Source organism: Misgurnus anguillicaudatus, chromosome 18 (assembly GCF_027580225.2).
Source record: "Misgurnus anguillicaudatus chromosome 18, ASM2758022v2, whole genome shotgun sequence".
Lineage (NCBI taxonomy): Eukaryota > Metazoa > Chordata > Actinopteri > Cypriniformes > Cobitidae > Misgurnus > Misgurnus anguillicaudatus.
Genome location: NC_073354.2, coordinates 39,709,455 through 39,734,225, shown reverse-complemented (window position 1 = coordinate 39,734,225; position 24,771 = coordinate 39,709,455). Strand labels below are relative to the sequence as shown.

Sequence of the window (24,771 nt, the reverse complement as noted above, 5' to 3'; positions counted from 1 at the left end):
AGCAGATAGGCTGTAGTGTTCCTGTATTACAGTCGTCTTGTTTTCTGCAGTGGCTGTTTTTATTTATTTATTAACAAAAACACTTGAGTTTATGTTATTGATGATGCTCCCGTAACTGGAATGCGCACATTACGACGAGAAGCTCGTTCGGGTTTTACCTGCGTGTCCGCAGACAACCCAGAAGTGAGTATCCCCGTGTTCTTCTTCCTCCGAAGGGCAGAATGGGAATTCCGAAAGGGAAAAATGGAAGTTGTGTCAGCAGCACATTGGGGATTTTTCGGATATTTGGGACGACGACTCGTATGACTCTTCTACAAGTAAGGCGGGGCATAAACAATGAGCGCATTTAAACACACACAAACACTATTGGTGATACACAATGTAACACATAGTGGTAACATATACTGTCTCAATTTCATCCACACCCACTCCATTTCTCCATCTCCATGTCCTTTATTGCCACACCACAGAGATTCACTACAGAAACACACCATATAACATTACACTACATGGATCTCTTTAGGACATAGTCAGTTTTACATTTTACACGTATAATCCATTTATATCAAGTGGTCAGTGCATGTGTTTGTAAAGAAAGAAAATGTTATTGTAATATTTTACAGAATACTTTCTCTGAAACTTCACTTAAGACATGCAGTCAAACTAAAGGGTTTTGATGACCCGAGTATAGATCAAGACACTTTTAAAAACACAAAGAATGTGTGAGCATTTAAAAAAGTTTAAACAAAGCATTTACATGAATATAAATTTAATTGATTCGGCTGTCTGAGTCATTCTGTTGCATCTGATCTATTTGCAATTTATTTCCTAATTTCTTCGTTTTGTTGCTCTCTCTTTCTGTCCAGTGAGGATGTTGGCCAATAAGCAGAACTGTTTCACAAATTTCCAAAAGGTTTTTTGCACTTCACACTTGCAAACCCATCATTGAAGGCTCCAGTGTGAGTCTGGTTATATTATTTGCATAAGAGAGAATACAATCACAATGTATGATTTTGTATTGTGTTGTCTTGTGGCAATGCCATAGTTTGTTTGAATGAATGCATTCAATTATTGAAGTTAGTTTAACAAAATATTTTTAAACACTTTCCCCTGTTTCTTAGTTTCTGCAGGTTTGTCTTATTATAGTTTTATTTGTGCCTCTTGCCTTCTGTTTGATGTTTACTTAATAATAGTTTTTATCTTTGTCTCTCATGTGTTTTAATTTTATTTTCTAGTAGAAAAGTTTATGTTTGAAAAACTTTTCAGAGGAGAAATCAATCAAACTAATGTGATCTGACTTTTTTGCTGAGCGAAAATATTAAACATTTATATTTTTTACTTTTCTGAATGAGTGTAAAAGACAAAATCATGTTTATTATGACAAAAGAATATTAATTCATATAGGAAAACAAAACATTAACTGTGCTTTATCTGCTAAATATGAAATAATATCTTATGCATTTATTTAGATTCGTTTGTGTTATTTTGTTGTTTATGGGTTTTGATTTTAGACCACACGATGGCAGCAAGTTTCAGAAAGCGATTATCTTTTACAACATTTTTAAAATTCAGTATGAAATCTGCATAAAGTTGTGTATTTATAATTCTTTATTTAAAGCGATTATAGCGGAATTTCAGCAACAATGTACAACAATTAATTCAATTTCAGTAAAAGCTGTAAATGACACAACATAATTTTCAAGAAGTAATAATAATTTTCCTTTAGCCTATTGTTTGAAATATTGTAGTACTATAGAAACACGTATTTAGACTTTTAGAAAATGTCATTCAATGTTTACATTACTAAACACTGTCAAGGAAAAAGGAATCTTATGACACAACATATGTCTTTTCGAGAACATATAATGCAAGGTATATTTACTTTGACAAATATTTAACAACTCTTACAGTTTTTACATAACCCAAAACAATAAATTGCACAGAGAAAAACTAAACATAAAAATAGCCACTTCAGAATTGTTTTGGCCAACTGAAAATTTTGTAATAAGTGGCAACCACAATTTATTCATATAGATTTTATTGCAAAAAATATGGTGATACTACAATTTATTTTTAAGATTAATATTTTTCTACATACATTTTTTTTTTTTTTTAATAAAACATATCTTTAAACTGTCTTAACTTGTATTAGTGACTGACATTGTGAAAAATTGTCTCAGGCTATAAAGTATTTTAATAACATTTACTAAACTAGAATTACGGATGATCATAATAAAATGGGAATCTGGGGTCTAGGAAATATCTACTTAATCCACTACGCAGGCCTACCATTTATACATATGCAGAGAATAACAAATCACTTACAAGACGTATTTACTGTTTTATGTAAATGCAAAAATTAGCCACATTACAATAAAGCAACATTTCTTCCGAATGCTAGGCTATGACTATTTGACATGTATGTTATATAAAGTCTTTTATCCTCATGGTGATTAAATCATTCAATAACAAATCTTCTATTAATAATGTAAAAGTGAGTTTTGAAACAAACCATGTCGAGTTTTCACAGAAAACTCTACTTTTGTAAACTCAGAATGCTGCAATGTCTTAATTTAACCAGGAGATGGCAGAACAGACTCCCCTTCACACATTTACACAAAATAAAGACTTCTCATTGTGGTTCATGTAGACGTCTGTGAGCTCAGGAGAAACGGGTTCGAGTATTGATTCTCCTTGAAATACAAAGGAAAAAGTTACATATTACTAATTTTAATTATAAATATTTGCTAATTCAAACTTATAAGATATAGCTACATCAAAACATAGATTTAAATTTAGAACACTGTCTTGCAATACATGTTGTAACAAACACTATTTATTTTGTATTATAGAAACTGCAAAGTTTCATGTGGAGTCCGCGCATGGCAACTGGCGACACTTGCGCGGTTTCTATGGAGGATGCTGTGAGCTGAGATGCTCAAGGAAGTCGGGCAAACCCAGCCATCATCCACCGGTGCCACACACTTCATATATTTATATATCTGCGAAATAAACATATTTACAGCCATATTCATCAGACCGCGGTAATGGCGGATGAAAGGTAAGATGCGCATGTCGTTATATAATAAAACTGCATGGATGTAAAACAAATATATGCGACTGGCCATTTAATATGTACATATACAGCACCAGTTGTGCATACCCTAATCTACAACTTATAATAAAGGTTTGTTTAAATGTTATTGAAACACTTCCTGATCACAGAGCAGCACAGACCGCTTTGAAGGCCCACATGCAAATTTCGGCTAAAACTAAATTGTAAAAAATATATTTACAAACATTAAAAGCTAGATTATTGTGCCGCTGACTTATGCAATGATCATTTCTCTACACGTGGTCAAATTTTATACACCATAAAGCTACAAACACCCTTTAATTAGTACCTGCCTGTTATACCATGCCACCCAAGTACATTTCAATTCTTTTGAATAATGAACATCTCGGTTATCAGTCAGTATATACCTGTAACTCAACCTCAGAGCCAAACCGCTGCACGTCTACTACACTGACGTCACTACGCTGACTTGCAGCCAGGGGGCGCCACCGGAACTTAATTCTTTTTACTGTAACCTAAAGCAGGTTGAATATCAAACTCTGCCACCGTGGTGTGTGTTTTCACCTCACACGATGAAGAAACTCGAGACATAGTAAACGTGAACTTTTAGTATGTCAATTTAAAGGATAAGTCCAACCGGTTTGAATTTTTTAGTTTGTTTAACCAAAAGACATGTCTATACAAAATGGCTGCCAATCAGACCCCCCATCAACCCCCATTAAAGTCATGCATGACAATGGGTACATGGATTTCATTGGTTTGTTTTAAATACAACTAGAAGTGATTTAATTACTTTTAACAAATCTCAATTTAAAGACTTTAATTGAACTAAAGTTAAACTTAATGTTATTGTCTTATTAGGCTATATTTAATCATGTAGCATATTTATGTTTATAATTTCTGTCGAATTCTCCAATGATTTGTTGACACTAACATTTCAAACTCGTGAAATTTTTATTTCTCTTTTGTTTAATTTTGTTTAAAACAGAAATCTATCGGATTTGACTGGATATTTTTGCGCCAAGGAACTTTTCAAAGACTATCTGGAGTTTCCTCAGAAATTTCCTTTACACCCCAGTCTGGATCTGAAACATCAAGATCTCAAGACAGCATATAAAATGTATAAATTGAATTATTAAAATAATTAATTAAATAGGCTAATAATTAAAATAAACATTCCTGGGAACAGGGAGAATTTCACCTGTGCTTTATTCTAGAAATCAGATAAACAAACATGTGCGTAAATAACAATTAATGTATTTTTTAACTATACTGAAAAATCAAAGCGCGTGCTCATTTTTGCGCGTTCCCGCACTCATTGTTTGAGATTGGAATTAAAGGAGCGATTTAACCTCCTCTTACATTTCACAGACGCTATGAAATATTCATGCTGGAAAATTCCTCCATTCAGCACAAATGAAAGCACCACCAGCAGCTTGAACAAAATAAACGAAACTCGGTCGGTGGATCCTTTAACTGCCACCACATTTAGTTAGTTAGCAGTTAACAGATGTTAACAAGAAAGAATCATTGGCACTGTTTAATTTTCTTTAACTTATCCGCAGGGTCAGACACAGAGCACGCGCAGCATGGCCGTGCACTCCATCGCAGGTGAGTGAGATATAGCATCAATAAGCTATTTATATACAGTGATATAAATAAAATCAGAATAATATCCTGTTTGTAAGAGCATTACATTAAGAAATTGATGAATTGGATTACCTCTCTCGCTGTGTGTGTGTGGTCTGACAACACAAGAAGCAATTCATAGTAATATAATCAGCTCAGATTGTCTTACGCAGCGAGCTGTGATCTTTCCGTGCAGTTATTGATCGTATCCGACACAAATATCCATTTAAACCAAAGAAAATGCGTCGGAAAAACTCACTTGACATGCCATCACTGCAATTCTTTCAGTTTTGCACGAAGTTGATGATTGAGACAGACAGAAATGAATTGAGATTGACAGAGAGTTAAAGAAACCTGACCGCAGCGTTTATCCTTCCGTCTGACGTCATGGTTTAATTGTGACGTATACAGAGCGTGGAATGATCACCACCTTAAACACATAATAACTTGCAATGGTTAAAAAATAATAATTCGTAAGATACGCAAAATTTAAAATTATCGGTAACACTTGTGGACTTTTCTTATTGACAATTATTGCATCGATTAAAAGACTACATTTTAAAACAACAATAGTTGTTGTTGTTTGTTTTGCGTTTTAAACTGAGAACTATCTGAAATGGCGTTTAAATATATTTATATATATTATTTTTTTAATGTTTAGAAACGAAATATTACTAATACTGGAATCTGAAAACGTAAAGAGAAAATGTATCATCTGTCCTGTCCAAAACATTTTTTTTTACGAGAAAATGCTTCAAAATTCTAGAATAAAGACGAATGTTTTAAAGTAAAATATAGCTCTGGTGGTGACAGAAAACTGCATGGGAAAGTTAGTGGGAAAACATTTATTTTTATCCTTTTCAATCTATCAATAAATGTTTGTTTTGGATTGAATAGGTAATTATTTTAACGTAATCTAATCCAAAGGTATATGCAAAACTGTGGCAGTCTGCAAGTTTTTGTGTAAATCGTGTCTAAAGTGACTTTACAAAAACGTGTGAAATTGTTAAAATATTCCCCTAATATTGACCACTTGTTTGTACAGAATACTTTGCGTGACGTTCAAAAACGATCGGGTTTATGTTGGTTCAATAGAAAGAGAGTTTCGGAAAGATGGGGGAATTGCAGACATGAATGCATCACTAAACTAAACGAATAGAGAAGTGCTGCGTGGACTGAATGAGCTCTATTGACAGCTATGCGTTTCCTCAGGGGTTCGTCAGGGTGGGGGTGGGTGAGATGAAGGTATGGCGGATCCAAACTGCTCAATACACTCAAGATAAAACCTCATGCTGGTCCAACGGGTTTAGAAAACGAAATTTCCCCCTCTTTGATTCTCTGATTTGCAATTCAATATCAATCAATCATTATGATTATTTATCGATTTGATTAATTCATTTAATTGTCAGATGTGTCCTAAAAGCCACCCAAAAGCATGTTTTTTCTGTAAATAAACAGCTACTTGTGTAGTCTTCATTTATTAAAGGGTTAAACTGAGATCTTAGCTTTTAGTAATGTTCAATAAAAACGAATTCAATAATATTAGCATATTAGTTTTAGTTTCACACAGTAAAAGTTTTTTCTTAGGTAACTAAGTGTTTTTTATAGATAAAATTTCACCTGCTAAAACATGGCATATTTTTTTTTTTGCATTTTAAAAGCATCTATTTGCATATGAACATTTAAAAACATGATGCCACATTAAGAATACATTTCTTTGCAGTGTGAATAGCAAGTCGGATTTAAAGGTTCATTTTTACAAGAAAAGCAAGAAATCATTTAAAGGTTAAAGCTGAGGTAAAGCTTGTTAATCAGTTAATTATTTTGTTGAAATTTCAGCCTATTCAGTTTACAATAATTTACCTTCTTACAATAATTTAATCTAAAAAAAAAACACACACACAAGTGCTGTACAATTTAAATGTCACCAGCATTGCTTTATTGATAAAGAGCTTGAAAGCGTTTTTGATGCTTTGTCTGTTTCCAAACTTTTAGACTGAATGTTTTCATTCAAGATATGTTAATTTTGTCAAAACAGACTCAATTTAAAATGTTTAAATTGGGATTTCGTTGTAGTTTACAGTCCAGTTGCAGCTAAAAAGAGAAAATGTTAAGTTTGTGGGAATAATAATGTGCTGCTGCTGTTTTATTTAGACTCTACATTCACGCGTATTTTACGCAGACCAATAAAATGCATTCACCATTTCATTCACAAAATGAATAACGTTTGTGCTGTCTGTGCATCCGATGCCCCTTAACTTTGTCGGGATCACACGGGGACATGAAGGGTGTGTCCGTGTTTCCCGGTGCTCACGGGCTCTTGTTTTATGAATGGTGGATGGGAAACCCTCGCACAGGAAATGAGAAACTCCATAACATCTGACACCGGTGACCTGCGACCACCATCCATCCCCTACACACAAACACACACGCGCGCGCGCGCACACCATCTTCTGCACCAGTTGTAGTGCGGGGGGCTTCAGTTTTGGGGGCAGGGGTGAATTCCGGAGGGTGGTCGGAATTGGTGGGTGGTGGGGTAAAAGAGGCGGAGCGCGGAGGTGGTGGGGGTAGTTGTTGATTCACTCCTCTAGCATGTTTTTCTACTGACTCAAAAGACGAATAGAGAAAAAACATCCTTTGCCAAATCCTCACGTTTGATTCTGAGGTTGTGAGAAGCGAATGACGCATATTAACCTAACGAATTCATTCTAGAAACTGAATCATCTACGTTTATATGTGGGGGGAAATGGTTGTTTGGTGGAGCTGATGTTAAATTCTTTGCCTTCATTTTGTGGGTGAAACGCACATTTGGTCATTTTGTGAACTTGATATCCACCTAACAAACACAAATAGTATTTGAAAGTAAGATTAAAATGTCATCTGTTCAATATTTCTTATGCCAGAATTGTTTAGTTAATATATTACAATAATTAGTTAATATATTACAACAACTGGGGGTGGTCTGTGTTTTGAATCAATACTACTCTTTAGTCATGATAACACAGAAAATACAGCAGTCTCATTGATGTTTGTACTGTTTGTACAAATAACAAACGGCACTGAAATGTGTTTCAACAAACAATTAGTCTATTTTACCTTTAACCACAATAAGGAATATTTTGGAAACGTTTAAAAGAATGAAAAGATGATAAATGGAAAGCAGTATTAAACTGCATGTAGTTTCTTAAACAATGTAAAATGACACACAATCTGTTTACAATTTGTCAGCCAAAATAAACTCTTGTACAGACATTTTATCAAATCTGTTTGGTAGAGACATAAAGGTGATGTTACGCGCTTATGTAATAAATCAAACTTGTTCTCACAGTTTAACTTTGCCTGCTGTTAAACGCGTATTTCTGGACAAATGTTGACGCATTTCGCTTAACTCTGAGTGGGATTAAAAAAAGGTATTGCACGTATTTACTTTAATGGGACTAAAGTATGATGACTGTGGTTACCAGTGGTTGGAATTTGTTACATAACGCAAAATTAAATGTGGCATACAAATGAAGAAAAAATCCCGACCATGCTTTTTCTGACATTTAGACTTTCATGAAATTTTCAGTATCTTAACGCAAACGCATTTAATCGTTTTAACACAAGTTTTAGATCAAAACTGATGCTTTACGTGACGCAGAAGCAGCACAGCTGAAGTCCAGCTCGGTTCCGAGTCCGCTCCCTCTCCCGGGCTCACGGAGGAGTCACGTGTGCAGCGCTGCGAGCGAGCGAATGAGAAACTGAGAGCGGGAGAGAGAGAGAGAGAGAGCGAATGCGCGAGGGAGGGAAAGAGAGAGAGAGAGCATAGGGGATGTTAAAACAGACATGAGCAAATATCCAAAAGAAGACGCACGTCGTACCATGTGCGCTAAATTTGCCCCCGCTGGAAATCGGGATGTCGGATCGACGGTGAAGCGCTTCGCCCCATTTCGCCGAGGAAAAGATTTCGCAGGAACTTTGGCACGGAGGGTCCGCGGGGAAACATGGCCGAAGGTTACGATGCTTTTTAAAAAATTATCTTTCTTATTGGAGCACGTTTGGATGGAAGCGCGCGCGGCTGCCACGCTTTGTTTACGTTGTTTGTGTGCGTGATGATTTGCTCCAGTGTTGGCGGTGGGGTGGGGGGTAACGTGTGCACACCTGCCCCACGCCTGGCGGTTCGCGTACGGTAGATGCGCGCAAAAAAACACAGTAGCCACGGCAAGTTGCATATCGTACTAACTAACAATCGCGGTATAGGCAGTGCGCCATCCCATCTAAAGTGTAGCTCCACTTTTCATTGAGTTTCTGGGGGTGGGTTTGGAGTACTATCTGTACGCATACGGATCGGTAGCGGCTGAATGAACGCGTGCTGTTGAGCTGTATTGGGGGATTTCCCTTTGAAACGCAGCCCATGGGCTGTGCAAAGCGAACCAAGTATGAATCTCATTAAAAAACACAACCACGAGCAAACACACACAATCATCATGGCTCACTGCGCTTCTCTCCTTTGACCGCACACAGGAGGGCCGCGCAGAGGTAGAACCCCGCCGCAGATTCTGGCTGGTTCCGGTTACTGCAAGTGGTTTAACGTCCGCATGGGTTTCGGATTTATATCGATGACCAGCAGCGAGGGAAAACCAGTCGACCCACCGCTGGACGTGTTCGTGCACCAAGTAAGTTCAGTATTCTTAACGCATTTCAGTCTCTTTTTTTCGCGATACGCGTCGCATCTCATTGACATCAGCAGATGTGCAGCAATAAACATGCGCTTGTGTTTTCATTCACTGTCCCTTTAAGAGCTGCGTTACAAATAACATGCATTGTTACTATTAAAACCCTTCCATTGATATGATCTATTAAAACAGTATATCAGTATATCTCGTCTTGTTTTCGGGGTGGCCTGATGTACTGAACATCATGTGCTCTCGTGTTTACATGGGTGTAGTTCTGCCCCCTCCATACCCACACAGTCTTGTACCGAAACTGAAACGGTACCTTTTAAATGTCTTGAGGAGTTAAAAAAAACAGAAGGTAATGCATTGCTGTTGACGTTGTTACATTGTGTTGCTCTTTTTTATTCAGTGTTTTATATCAAACAGTTTTAAAATTGATTCCTGTAACTTAAAGTCATTGTTAAAAACACATCTGTAGAGAAGCTGTGCTTTCAAAAGCAGTAGCACATCTGTATATCTATCTCTCCATCTTTTTATCGACCTACTTTCAAGTGTTTAGTGTTCAATTTCATTTTTAAGGATTTCAAAAATCAAGTAAATTTAGTTTCTTGCATGCTTCTGAATATAAGTTAGCCTATATTTAATAACACTTTTATTTTGGGAATGAGATTCTCCTTTCGTTGCATGGAATTAAGTATGCAGACACACACATTTAATATGTATTCTTCATTTTATGTTTTATGAAGGATATAAATTGTCATTTTGAATGATAAGGTTGCTAATGGAAAATTAGTTGGTTAGTAAATCTCTAAAGAAGTAAAGCAAGTGTGAAATATTGTTAAAATCATTTGTGTACTTGGAAGGAAGGAAAAGATTCTTGTGTCCCTGAGAAATGCATTTCCATTATACTACAAAAGACATATTTAAAGCAGCCAACAAGTTAACACTGATGTCTGAAAGATTTATTCAGTGAACCTAATGTGATTTAATGGATTTGACATCTACAATACACTGCAATATTGTGTGGAAACGATTTTTTTCTTAAAAAATGAAAATATTTTCAGCATTTATCCTGACTTCAGTTTTTAAAAGAGACATAGCCAGCAAGGCTGCTAAACAGTTGTGTGCTGTAGACATTAATAATAACATAACAATATCTATTAAGATATCTTGTAATTTTCCTACCAATATTTATATACAGTTATTGGATCATTGAAGTAATAGTTAAAATAAACAAAAGCACCATAAAAATGTTTGAAAGCACTATAACCAGATAAATTTACGTTAAATCTGGTTGTTTCTATGAGGTAAATGTGCCATAACATCACCCAGAAATGTATTTGTTTTACACATTAGATATTTTTTGGTTTCTGCGCTGCAGAGATTTAAATAGGCTACAGATTGTTTTTTTAGATGAATTGTTGTATATGCATGAAGTGAGCTATTTCTCTGATAGAAACGAAATGTGTTTTTTTCTGAAGCATGTAATGTCGTTTTTGTTATTTATGAAGCTTATGTCTGCGCTATTTTATTACTGTTGCTTTGGCACTTTATGTTGTCATTACACTATATGTGAATATGTTGAAAGCTTCAAAACAAAAAGGTGGTGAACCAGCACAACTGTACCTTTTTTGTCGCTGGGGTGGTACCCCAAGGTACTGTTTTGTACCTTTACAGGTATATAAACATAATACAATGTTGTACCTTTTGGGGTACATTACTGTTCCTTAAGGATCGATTGTGTACCTTCAAAGGTACAGTTAACTGTTTTGTACCCCTAAAATTGAACTGGTACAAAATTGTTCCTTAAGGTACACAATTGGTCCTTAGGGTATAATATTGTACCCCATAAGGCACAACATTTTAATGTGTTGTATACCCATAAAGGTACAAAAAGGTACATTTTTAGGCTACCACCCCAGCGACAGAAAAAGGAACAACTTTGTAAAAAAAAATTCTGACAGTGAGTGCACTTGGTCATTTATAAATAGGCTACATTCATTTCAATGATGTGTGTTGTGTATGTAAGATGTTGTGGTCGACCGGTATGGGTTCATAAACTTGATTTCTTAATGGTCTATATCTAGAAATACTGGCAAAAATGAATGAGATAAATGCAAAATGAATAAGGATGTTATTTATGCAATGACAAGACTGTGTCAGACCAGCGAAATGGGCTTAAATCCATAATCGACTGATTGCAGCAAATGTGTTTATCACCTTAAATATCTGCATGTTTTGAACATTGAGCTGTTATTAGTTTCATACATGCACAGATGAGATTTTAAGCCTGGTTCGTGTATAACGGCTGGTGGTGTATTTGTGTGCTTGTGCGTGAGATGATATCAAATGGTACCTTTAAGATTTGCATTTCACTGCGATGCAGAGCTTTGTTTTTGTTCAGCGCATTTGAATATTGCATGTGCATTCATGCTGCATAGAAACTGAAGCTTTTATGCTGTCGCATGTGTGTGTGTTTGTGTTGTAAGGGCTGATCTGTCGTTGTTGATTGTGTGTGTATGTGTGTTTGTGATAAGAGCACAGGCAGGTTTTTCTCTCACTAGATAGTGTGTACAGCAAATTATTGCCTTTCTGTGTGTTTCACCCAGATACACAAGAAGAGAATATGATGTCAAACGAGTGAAAGAGAAATAGAGGGAAAGAAAGAAAAAGAGAGAGAGAGAACAGCATGGAAATGTAATGCACCAGATTGTGTTCAGTCAAAAACATGATGAGTGGATGCTCCAGAGATCTGAGATCACTTTATGAGAAAATGATTTTGAAAATATTATTTTCCTCTGCTGTCTGAAGTTTCAATTCCTTTGAATTTTAAACACAAGTGGGCTGCAAGATAAAATTAAAATGACTGAAGCATCGCAAATGTGCGTATTGCATGCAATTACTGAATGATTTAAATACCTCAAAGTTATTTATAGTGAAAGTTTTGGGTCAATTCAGAGAGATTGGCGAGATGGAGAGAAAGATGCTGTCTTTTTCCAGAAAAAAATATTTGGTTAAGATTTTAAAATGATTTTAAAGGTGACCCCTAATAGTCGAAGATTCAATGCTTATATGAGGAGCCTGATTTGACTACCAAACTCACAGTCGAATCATCGCAGATGTGTTATGAAATGAGAATCATTCAGTTTTGGCTGTATAAGGGTGCGCATTATCTGATTTCACCGGGTTTCTCTCAATATATTAATAAACAGCCTATTATGTTAATGCTATGCAAATAAAATGTGAAAAAGTAGCTTATAATAAAAAATGTTAACGTCCGTGAATAAATCCAATATCCTCCGTGACAGGTCTACACATCCATATGGGAAGAGGTTTCCAGGTTAATAAACCATTGCGAAGCAGTTGTCTTTTGTTTTTGCAATTAAAAAGACAAAGTTGGCAATTCTGGCTATACTTTCATAATTTTAATAACCTCATTTGGTAACACTTTATTTTATGGTGTCTTTGTTACACATGCTACGTGTAATTATTATAGTAATAACAGTTAATTATGCATAATCACATGCAACTAACCCTAAACCTAATCCTAACCCCAACCCTATAGTAAGTACATGTTGTTAATGATTATTACTTAGTACTTAAATATATTATTACAATGTAACAGTGATACCGTAAAATAAAGTGTGACCCTTCATTTTTATTTAATTTATAGATCAATTGGCTAGAAAAGATTAAAAATGTATTCGGTCAGTTTTGTCTTCGTTCATCACTTAAAACGCACTTGTGGTCACTTTATCAGAAAGTTTTTTTCTGTGTGCTGCTTTTTGAAAGAAAATAAAATGTATGCATTTGTTGACTACCTAGTCTTGTCCCCCTTTCAACCCGTGCACACACACACATGATGATTCAACTATCAGTCACCGACTATAGGCAAGATTCGACAGTTCTGATTCGAATACGCAAATTCGAATCTAGGGACATCCATGCCCGTAGCGAGCTATGATGCCACCGAGGTCCGGACCTCTGTAATTTTTTCATATAAAAATAAAATTTGAATTTTTCGGAATGAATAATTAGTCATTTAAAACAACTGATATTGGCATCCGCGTATATAATTTACTATATAGTTTTGCGTAAAATGACGAGATTGGCTCAAGCAGCTGTGGGAGTGCGGGTGCAGTGTTGCCAGATCCCATTGTGAAAAAACTCTTTAGTGTTTAATTTTTTTAGCAATTAATGTGACACTTTTTAATTTATAAAGTGAGAATGTGCAGGTTAGTGTTAACGATATCTCAGATTTTTTTTCTGAAAGACAAGGTCTAAACTATTTTTTGTTTATATTTCGTTCCAATTTCTGGCAACACGGGGTGACCAGCACATATACATAATCAAATGGCACATCATTCAGCATGTAGGCATGTAATTGCTGACATGATACTACATTCGGTAAGATACAGGCAATAATCATCATGATTACGTCTGTAAAAAATGCTTTCAACACTAAAAATCAGTAGAAAATAAAGATGTAAAACATATTATTCATATTCAGTTTAGGAGTTGGCATTTAACAAAGTCATGCTGAAAACATTCGTAAGAGCACTAAACAAAGTTCTTATTTATTTAGCCTAATATTGCTTATTAAAATGATAAATATAATGCTGTTGCATACAAATTAATTTCCCACCCTACCAGTAAAGTAACAATAAATAGGGGTAAAATAACAATGCTCACCTCCCAAAACAAATAGACAGAATGTGTATTCAAAGCGTAAAATGGCAAAAAGGTTTAAACAGAATGCAAATGCATTTTTGATATTAGTACATTTACTAAGTGTATTTTAGTGCACTTTTTTAGCATTTGTTAACTCTTAACACCCCTGAACCTCACTAATTTTCAAACCCTTGCTACGGCCATGGGGACATCCCTAGATTTAAGGTATTATCATATTGCATGTTGTATAATGCATTATTTATCAAGTTACGATGTGTATATTACACTGTATGCATTTGCAAGTAGCCACAATACAAGATTTATCATGACTGTGTATGGTCAGGGCCGGGCGGTTCTTATAAGATAAATAATTGTATGTTTGCATTAAAGATTCAATCTGTAAAGTACATCCATATTTATTTAAATACTAATGAAATTTGGACATCAGATCAGGATATTTTGTTAAAAAAACATGATACACTTTACAATAAGGTTGTATTCGTAAATGCATTAACTAACATGAACAATATAGTTTAATTAATGTTATTTAATGTCAATACAGTTATTCATGTTAGTGCATTTACTAATTTTTCATTGTTTCATTTTTCAGTGCATTTAAGTTTTGTTCATTGTTAGTTCATGTTAGCTAATGCATTAACAAATACAACCTTATTGTAAAGTGTTACAAAAATGTTAGAAATAATGAATACCAGGTGATGGTGAGGACTGTTTTTTATTATTGTTCAAGCAATAATATTACGCTAATGTGTTCTCTTATTTGAGATCCAGTGATTTAATGTTGTTTATTCAAATTTTAGCATTCTGACCTGTATTAAACTTAATCAAGATCATGTTTTTTATGTAAAAAAATATATTATGCATGCATGTTTCTTATACCAAAATATGGCAGTTAGATTTTACCTTACTCTTCAGGTTTCTCTTTTATAGTATAGGATCTCTAACAGGTCTATGAAATCACTTCCTCTTGTTTCATCATCATCAACTGCATTGTGCGTTTGTGGCTAAATGTGTGTTTAATACTGGACAGGAAAGAGAGCGTAAATCTGTATGTGTAACAGAAAGAAAGAAAGAAAGAAGACATTGCAATACAAGAGGAAGAGAGAAAGCATGTCAGAGTGTGTGTTTTTGTTTGTACGTGTAAAGAGCATTTCCCTGTGTGTGTGTGTGTGTGTGTGTGTGTGTGTGTGTGTGTGTGTGTGTGTGTGTGTGTGTGTAGTGGGGGTTGGGGTCCTCTAACATTCTTTAAAAGAGGAATTTCGTTAAAGACAAAAAAGAGAAAGGAGGCGTGGTCTCAGCCGGCCCTCAAACTCCATATCAACACACTGTTGTGTGTGTGTTTCATTACTTGTGTGTTTGCTTTCCCACCTGCAGCGCTGCATGTTTGTGCATGTTGTGTGTGTTTGTCTTCTGCAATGAATACATGTTTTTGTTTATGTTGTACAGTATGACGTTATTATATTGTGGTTTGTGTGCGCTATATGGTTTGTATTGCAGTGATTGATGTATGCGTGTGTTTGGGTAGCTAGTTCGGGGACAGATTTGTCCCAAGATCTGACAAACGCTCCCATTGGTGATTTATTGGATGTATGCATAAAAGCATTGCAGATTTAGGGTTTAATATTATTATGGTGTGGTTTAGATTGTGTAGACGTTATAATTAAGTTTATATGTAAATAAACTGCAGAAGTGTATGTGCACATTTAGATAACTAGGTAAGCATGTGTGTTGTGATGTGAAACTGTGCCTCTAGTGAGATTAACCTCTCACAGATATCACACTTCTCTCTTTATTCTCTCTTTCTCTCTCTTCACCCATGTGGCTTTCTTGATTGCTTATCCTGATAGTAAATATAAAGAGCAGAGTGACTGATATATATGTGATACAATTAAACTAGTTACCTAAATCTTTATGCAGTGTTTTATAAGGTTTAGTATTTTTAGGAGTTCACATTCAAAATAGATCTGACATGTTTTCTTGTAAATGATTTTTTTTTATAATGCTTTTCAGTAATTTCACTTCAATTGCAATTAATATGTTATTAGTCTGTAAAAGTCTTATTTTCATAAATGTCATTTTATTGTTATTTAACACATTTGACTGCCTTTCGCTGCAAAACCCTCTAAGTGCATGCAAGCTTTTGTGGCAAAAACTTTCCAAAAAATCAGGCTTTTCAGTAATTTCACTTTAATTGCAATTAATATGTTATTAGTCTGTAAAAGTCTTATTTTCATAAATGTCATTTTATTGTTATTTAACACATTTGACTGCCTTTCGCTGCAAAACCCTATAAGTGCATGCAAGCTTTTGTGGCAAAAACTTTCCAAAAAATCAGGCTTTTCAGTAATTTCACTTTAATTGCAATTAATATGTTATTAGTCTGTAAAAGTCTTATTTTCATAAATGTCATTTTATTGTTATTTAACACATTTGACTGCCTTTCGCTGCAAAACCCTCTAAGTGCATGCAAGCTTTTGTGGCAAAAACTTTCCAAAAAATCAGGCTTTTCAGTAATTTCACTTTAATTGCAATGAATAGGTTATTAGTCTGTAAAAGCCTTATTTTCATAAATGTCATTTTATTGTTATTTAACACATTTGACTGCCTTTCGCTGCAAAACCCTCTAAGTGTATGCAAGCTTTTGTGGCAAAAACTTTCCAAAAAAATCAGGCTTTTCAGTAATTTCACTTCAATTGCAATGAATAGGCTATTAGTCTGTAAAAGCCTTATTTTCATAAATGCCATTTTATTATTTAACACATTTGACTGCCTTTCGCTGCAAAACCCCTTAAAATGCATGCAAGCTTTTGTGGCAAAAAGTTTCTAAAAATCCACTGCTTTAGACAGGACACCACTAAAAATCACTAAAGATGCAATTAGAAACATTGCAAGAATGTTAAAATGAAGCTGTGATGCATGTGGTTGCCACATAAGGGTTTGAATGTGATACACAATAGTTTTGCAAGTCGCCATTCATCTTTTGTGCATGCGCACATTTAAGTTGTTTTGCACGCGTGTTTTCGACGTATTGTTTCCTCTTGGCTTCAAATAATTAAAGCAAGTATAATAAACTTTCAAAAGACCAAAAATAAAGTCGCCTTTGCTAATCCATTTATTAACGTAACAAAAAGTAAAACATTTCTCAAATAAAACTTAACTCTCAGTCTCCATGATTTGCCTATACGCCGTGTCTCACAGTCAAAAACCATGCACCTCGCTGTGCACCACATCTGCAATAATTAGCCCCCGTCTTAAGAAGACTAGTAGCAGATCACAACGCCAACCCATGACAAAACACAGAATGGCTCCAACAGTGCACTTGGAGGACAAGTGCACAAAGTCAATGTGGCATTTAGTGGATTTTGCCAACAAATCAACATGGATTTGGATACTAAAGCGGATTTCTGAATAGCCTGAGATTAAGCAAGATTACGCAAATTTGAAGCAAAGGGATTTGATGAGCATATAATACATGCCAAGAGCATTCAGTTGATATCATCATCTTATTTTTTGACGGTTGTGAGGTTGCATTTAGTAGCTTTTGCATCTGAGCTCCTCATTTGTTGATGAGATTGTTGGTAGATTTTGGAATTGGTTAAGGGAGGAGCTACAATTTGTTTCATCACCAAAACATTCAATAAATAAATAAATAAATATTTTTTACTGTCAATAGATGATCTCCTGCAAATTTGTGAACGTTTTGACGTGTTTTGTTAAGAAACTGGACAGAGAGTGTTTTGAAGGCATGAAAGTAAATTTCTTCATCATATTTTGTTTTTTAATGTCCGAGTTGGGTGTGGAAGTCATCAAATCCAACCTTATATTATCTTAATCACTAACTTCTTGTCTAAAACTATTTTAATAAACCATTTTAATGCATTTAATTAAAAAGAATGTATACAGTAGGGTTTTTTAACGAAACAATGTTACAACTAAACCTCAATGATAATAAAATGAAAATAATGTACATTGTATTAATTAAAGTGATAACTGTAAATACAATATCAGGGGAAATAATTGACAATTATGATTTTTGTGTCTTAATTGTGCATCCTTTCTAAAAAAAATCTATCCATATGTATTGATCTGTAATAGAAGGATGCTTAGATGAGGCATAGGTGGATAGACAAGTGGATATTTGTTATATCTGTTACAGTGAGATGTACAAACAATATCCACCTCTAATATATATTGTTAAGTTATTTTTGTTTAAATAAAAGATTTCTAGTTACAACAGACCCTCTTTCTGTTACAATGAACTAAGTTGTAACATTTGCACTTCTTTCACTTTTGGTGTAATTGAATAGGAACAGTAGATTCTAGAAACAAACTTTGTGTTTGTTTGTATCAGAGTTGTGTGTGTTGATTGATTGTTTAAAAATATGACTATTCTATATTAATTAATTAATTTACATAATTAAGCCAAATCTGAAATGTGTTAGGTTGTGCCCTGCTCTCCTACTTTTGGATTTCTTTTAAGTGAATAAAGAAAATATGGCCTCATTAATATCTAGTTTATTTGCTAATAAGATAAAAATCATGTTGTGGAAAACGAAATAAGTTTTTATTAAATCATAGCAGTGAAAACATTTAGTTAGAAACACTGCTGTTAGAAAAAACAACATGTTAAGACACCATAAAATGATTTAATCTCACCCTAATGTTTACTTAATTGTGATCAAATTCTTATGAATTAATTTATCATTTATAGTTAATATTCAGTCCAATATATTCAGACATTTAAGTTTCAAGTTCTTTATTATCATATGTACTAGGCAGAATGAGATTCTTACTTTGTTTGTTCCTCACGAGAAGACAAAATTACATGACAATAAAACTATACAAGACAAATTTGCCGGCACAGTAAATACATATAAAAATAGACAAAAATAGAAGAGGAAAAAAGTATAAAACCTTTGTGCACATTAGTGCAAAACAACAAAGTGACAATATTAAAGTGATAAGTGTGTGGTTTAGTGTTAAAAATTGTCCATGATTAGCAGTCTGGAAGAGTTTATCAAACATAATATGATCAAGTATAAATTAAATATATTAAAATTAATAAAGTAATAAAATATAATTATTCTGTTTCGATTGAAAATCATTTAAAAGCATAAAATAATTCAAATATTTTTTTAGCTGCTACTAAGTAGCATTTAGTATGTTTTCAAAATTAACAATTTAAAAATTGCAGCCAAGTACACAGTTTTTTTAAATAGTACAGTGTGTCTCCCGCAGCTCAAATGTTAGTATAGATGTATTTTACAAATGAATCTTTACTGTGATTCCAGCAGCTTAACCTTCAACTTTTCAACCTGAGTGTGAACAGAAGTTGCATGACTTCCTCTTGCTTTGCCCATATTAGGACTAAATGTGAGAGAGTGGGCGGAGCCAGCTGCTGATCTCACTTTCTAAGCATTTAGTTCTGTAGTCTGTTGATCATATGAACTATTGTAAAATATATTTTATTTAATAAATCTGTCATTTTAATAATTCCTAAGTCTTACTAGTTTAATTCAATTTTGAATTAGATAATAAAAATATGTGTATTATTTATTTTAGTGGGTAACACTTTACAAAAAGGCTTCATTCGTTAATGCTTTAATAAACATTAAATAACAATGAGCAGTATGTTTTTACGGCATTTTTTAAATGTTTGTTAACGTTTATATAAACACATGTTTTCATTGTTCGTTCATGTTAGTTTATTATGCATAAATTAATGTTAACAGATTGAGCTCCTTCATGAATCGGGCAACATAAACACTACTAAATAAAACACTTTGATTTCGATTGGAGAAAATGCAAACAGTACTTGACAAAAAGAAAATACAAGTTCATGATTGTGTAAATTTTTTTGAGCTGTGAATCTATCTGTGAGCGGTTTTGATGATGTGGTTTTGATGTCATTCCTTTATCATAAATTGTTAACATGTAAAATGAATTCTCTCTCTCTCTCTCTCTCTCTCTCTCTCTCTCTCTCTCTCTCTCTCTCTCTCTCTCTCTCTCTCCTCTTTCTCTTTTTGTCTCATATGCGCGCAAACACACACACACACAGTCAGTCTCATATCCGTTTCCTATCAGTGGTGTGTGTAGAGTGATGTAGTGTGTGACAGCAGATCAAATGCTGTGTGTGTGCGCGCGCGCTGCAGAAGTGTGTGTTGTTAATTTAATGCAAGGGATGACGTGTGTGTGTGTGTGTGTGTGTGTGTGTGTTTGTGTGTGTGTGTGTGTGTGTGTGTGTGTGTGAAGGGGGTTGGGCAGAGGTCAGAGGTCATAGTGAAGGATGAAAAGGTGGAGGAGGGGTGAGCGTTAAATGTGTCCGGCCCTTTGGTGGCGCTCTTTATTTCTCTTTTTATTTTTTGTATTTAATTGTGTTGTCATTTGAAACTCAATTTTATCACATTTTTTATGTGAATAAAAATATGTGGAGATTTTTATTTGATTAGAAAATAAAACTTATCATGCGTAAAATGTCTTAAAATCTGTTTAATCCTCAAAATGATCACATGAGATAGCAGATTATGACTGAATGAATTCACCCACAGTATTTAATCATTTTAATTAGATTATTATTATATATATAATTTTTTTTGTGAGTTCACTAAATAATCACATCATACAGATTAAATAATATGTGCTACATCTTTTCTTTTTTATTTTGTTTGTTCATTGTTAGTTACCAGTTAAACAATGTAGTTTATCAGCTTTTTATATTTTTGGTTATTGTTAGTTAATGCCAATACAATTATTTTGTGCTTAAATGTTAACATTTGAAGAGTTTCGTTGCAAAACGAGATAAATCCATTTTTTTACATTTTTGTCAAAACATGTTTATTATTATCTTATCATGATTCATGTTATTATTTTGTTTTACAGCGCTACTTAGCTGTATTTTTTAAGTTATGAAGGTTTAAATCAAAACAAACCAACTGCAGTTGAATCGAAATTAATTGGAATGCACAACCAAAAAACGAGATTTCTGAACAATTAACAAAACGGTGGTTATCTCGTTTTGCAACGAAACTCTTCAGTTACAACTTTTGATTTTTAATATGTATTAGTAAATGCTGAAATTAACATGTACTAAGATGAATAAATGCTTTAGTATTGCGCATTGTTAGGTCATGTTAGCTAATGCATTAACTAATGTTAACAAATTCAACATTATAGTGTTATGTTTAACATTGGTCCCTGATGGATTTTTGTAGAAAGGTGGTCTCTGACTTTAGTTGATATTTACGAGAAACAATTGAGATGATAAAGATATTTCATTTGTGATGTTCTTTCCAATAGGAGTTTATATATGCGTGGGTAGGTTTTGTTGGCAGAAATGGCTGAAGTCTGTTATGATTGTATAATGCTCTATAAACTCAATGCACTCTTGGTATAGATCAAAATTGTATGCAATCAACAGCTCGGTGTGTATCTACTAGTTAGATGAGGGAAACCTGCATGCGTTACGGATTTGATAAAAGCGACTCAATTAAAATGCACAAACCAAAAGCAATACACAACAAATGGAAAAAGATATTGTATTTTATTTCAATTTAATGTGGGCATTTTTGAGGAAGAAACAATGTTATAGATGTGACATTTCTCCGCCTTAAAATTTGAAATTACTTAACTATAAAAAATAATAAAAAAAGGCTTTAACAGAGACTTTGCATGCGTATTTAAACCACCAAATATTGACACATGAGATATCAGTGGCTAAAAACTTGACTTTTCACATTTAGGTTGACATTTACATGAAACTGCCCAGCTTTAGGATCAAGAAGTTTTTGAACTCTTGATTCAAATTAAGAAAACAATCAAGCAAATTTATCACCTACAGTGGCAGTATTTTATGTCATTAAAATGATTGTGGTCATGTAAACCTGTGTTTCTTTATCTGTAAATGTTGTGGCTGGAGTTACAGGTAAAGCAGAAAAATATAGGGTTGATTGTGGTGTGGTTTGTATGTGATGAAAACGTACTGCAAGATGATACATAAGCATTTCTCTATCTATTATGATTTAACATTTTCCTTTATGTATTTGTCAGATACTTTTACAGAGATAACTTTGTGAATATAGTGGTGGAGATTTACTTTTATTCATTCATAGCACTCCTATGTAATTTGTTAACTTGTGTTCTTTAATAAACGTCACATTCCGAGATGCACATCAGATGAGTAAAAGGAGAAATCGCATATACTTTTCTTCTTGCATTTGATTTATGCATTAAGTTTTTGTCGTTTTAATAAATCATCTGAATGAATAAATGAATCGGTGACAGAATATAGACATGCAAGTTTTGTACCAACTGAATATAAATGTTTGGTTCCAGAATAATCCTCGGTGCAATTTAAACTTTATTTGATATCAAAATGATCCATATTTGGAAATCCCCATTTTTGCTATCCAGGATCAGGTAAACCATCTTACTTTTGTCCTGGTTTTTCAAAGCAAAATTGGATTGGATCACCCTGATCCACATAAACACTTTTTGCAAATCTAGATTATAGTATTTTAAATGGCATCACATGTCAGTGTTGACTATTAGCTAAAACAGCAGGTAGTTTGGCAGTATGCGGTCACTAAGTGTTTTTACTTGAAGAGACAATAAAACAACACAACTTTCCCTTTTTTATTTCAATGCAACATTCAGTCTTTTCTTCTGGCCCACAAAAAACAAACAAATATTAAAACATGCATTTTAAATCGAGGCTTAATGTCTGGTAGTTTACATTTGTAGAGATGTCGATTGTTAAAACTACTATTGACTGTTTGGTCTCTGATGATTGTAATCAATATACTGTATGACCGTTTAAGTTAAAGATTACTTTAGTTAACATAAAATGTTTAATATTTTTTGGTTTGCAATTGACTGCTGTATAAGGAATTTATATGGATTTTTTTACTTTTGTAATTGACTGGAAGGTTTAAATGTTAGCCCAATGTTACACTTTAAATACTTTATCATTATATGGACTGAAAATAATAAAAAAGATTAATTTATAAAAATATATTACATGAGAGAAATTATAGACCAACTGTTAGGTTTATACGTTTTAATAATTTTTTAGATGTTTTATCACATTTTGTTCCTGAATTCCACCCTACTGATCAGAATAATCCTACTTTTTGGGATAAAAAACAAGTTTTGAACAACACAGTGACAATTTGATCCAGATCAAAACCTAGATTGGGGCCAGTTGTTCAAAAGTAACCCTTTTGGATTTCGGCTATCAGATTAGATCAAAATTTTAAAATGGGTTGTTCAAAACAAACGAAAAAAAAAATGGGTTCTGAATTTGAATTGGATCACAAATCCAATGATCTGGATCAAATCATCAATTTGTGTTGTTCAAAACTTTTTAGTAAGATTGGGATTTGTTTGATCCCAAAAAAAAGGATTATTCTGATGGATTCAGGGTGGATTTCAGGAACAAAAACTTAATTAAACTTTTTACTTAATCTTCTAAATCTGCAGTACAGTCTACATTACAACATTTCTATCATGTAATATTTATAAATGTATCATTTTTTTGTTGTTGTTGTTGAACTTTTGCTCTTGATTAGTTCGATCATTGAATAATAAAGTATTCAAAGTATAACATTTAAACTTTCAGTCAATAAAGAAAGAAAAAAGTTTATATAAATCCCTCATACAGCAGTCAATAGCAAACAAAAAATATTTAACATTTTTAATTCTAAAAAAAGTTATATTTAACCTCCTAAGGACCCGAGCTTTGTTTTTTTTCCAGCTAATTGGGGAAGAACCAATAAATATCCAAATATTTTTCTTTAAACATGAAGCCGTTTAATTGTCCGCATTTGTGTAAGACAGGATCCAGTTACACAGAATTAAGTATTATGGTGCAAACAACAAAAAATGTAATGCCCATATGTGGACACACCGGCGGCCAGTTGTTCAAAAAGTTTAATTGGGATCAAAATGATCCAGATTTGGAAATCTCATGTTTTGCTATCCAGGATCAGGTAAACCATCTTACTTTTGTTTTACAATGCAAAATTGGATTTGATCACCCTGAACCAGATACACACATTTTCAGATTAGCAAATCTGGATTACTAGTTCTCTAAATGTGATACATGTCAATGTTGACTATTAGCTAGGTAATAAGATTTTTTTTACTTGAAGAAACAAAACATTTCCTTAAATGTTTTCCTGTACAGTGCAAAATCACAGATACATTTAAAGATTACCTTTGTTAAATTTAATTGTAAAATTTTTTTGTTTGCTATTGACAGCTGTATGGGGAATTTATTTGGACTTTAGTCTACCATTTAAGAAATAAAAATGTTAAATATCAATTTATTATTATAATCGAGAGCAAAATTTCAACAAAAAATGATACATTTATAAATATGACATGATAGAAATGTTGTATTGTAGACTATACTGCAGGTTTATAAGTTTTAGTACACTTTTTTAGAGATTTTATTGCGTTTTTGTTCCTGAAATCCACCCTTTTGCTGTGATCAGAATAATCCTACTTTTTGGAATGAAAAAAATCATAATACTAAAAAGTTTTGAACAACACTAAGTGATCTTTTATCCAGATCAAAACCCATATTGGATTTTGTGATCCAATCCAAATTCAGAATCAATTTTTTGTTTGAACAACCCATTTAAAATTTTTGATCTAATCCAGTTGAAAGCCAAATGGACCTGGCCCCAGATGTTAGGAGGTTAATTAAACAGAACAGTATAT

At 33.6% G+C, this 24,771-nt stretch overlaps 1 protein-coding gene across 3 annotated transcripts in view; it reads left to right on the top strand.

Annotated features, from left to right (window-relative positions):
- The first annotated feature begins 2,615 nt into the window (after window positions 1–2,615).
- Window positions 2,616–24,771, top strand: part of lin28b (lin-28 homolog B (C. elegans)) — a 32,926-nt gene continuing 10,770 nt past the window's right edge. Inside the window, exons 1-4 of one of the 3 annotated variants that reach the window (XM_073856495.1) lie at window positions 2,616–3,061; window positions 4,065–4,196; window positions 4,642–4,687; window positions 9,209–9,360. In XM_073856495.1, the coding sequence (XP_073712596.1) occupies window positions 4,666–4,687; window positions 9,209–9,360 (174 nt within the window). In that variant the 5' untranslated portion in view covers window positions 2,616–3,061; window positions 4,065–4,196; window positions 4,642–4,665. Of the gene's footprint in view, window positions 3,062–4,064; window positions 4,197–4,641; window positions 4,688–8,068; window positions 8,699–8,727; window positions 9,122–9,208; window positions 9,361–24,771 lie in introns of those variants that run through there. The other 2 variants (XM_055186751.2, XM_055186752.2) reach the window with 2 other exon arrangements.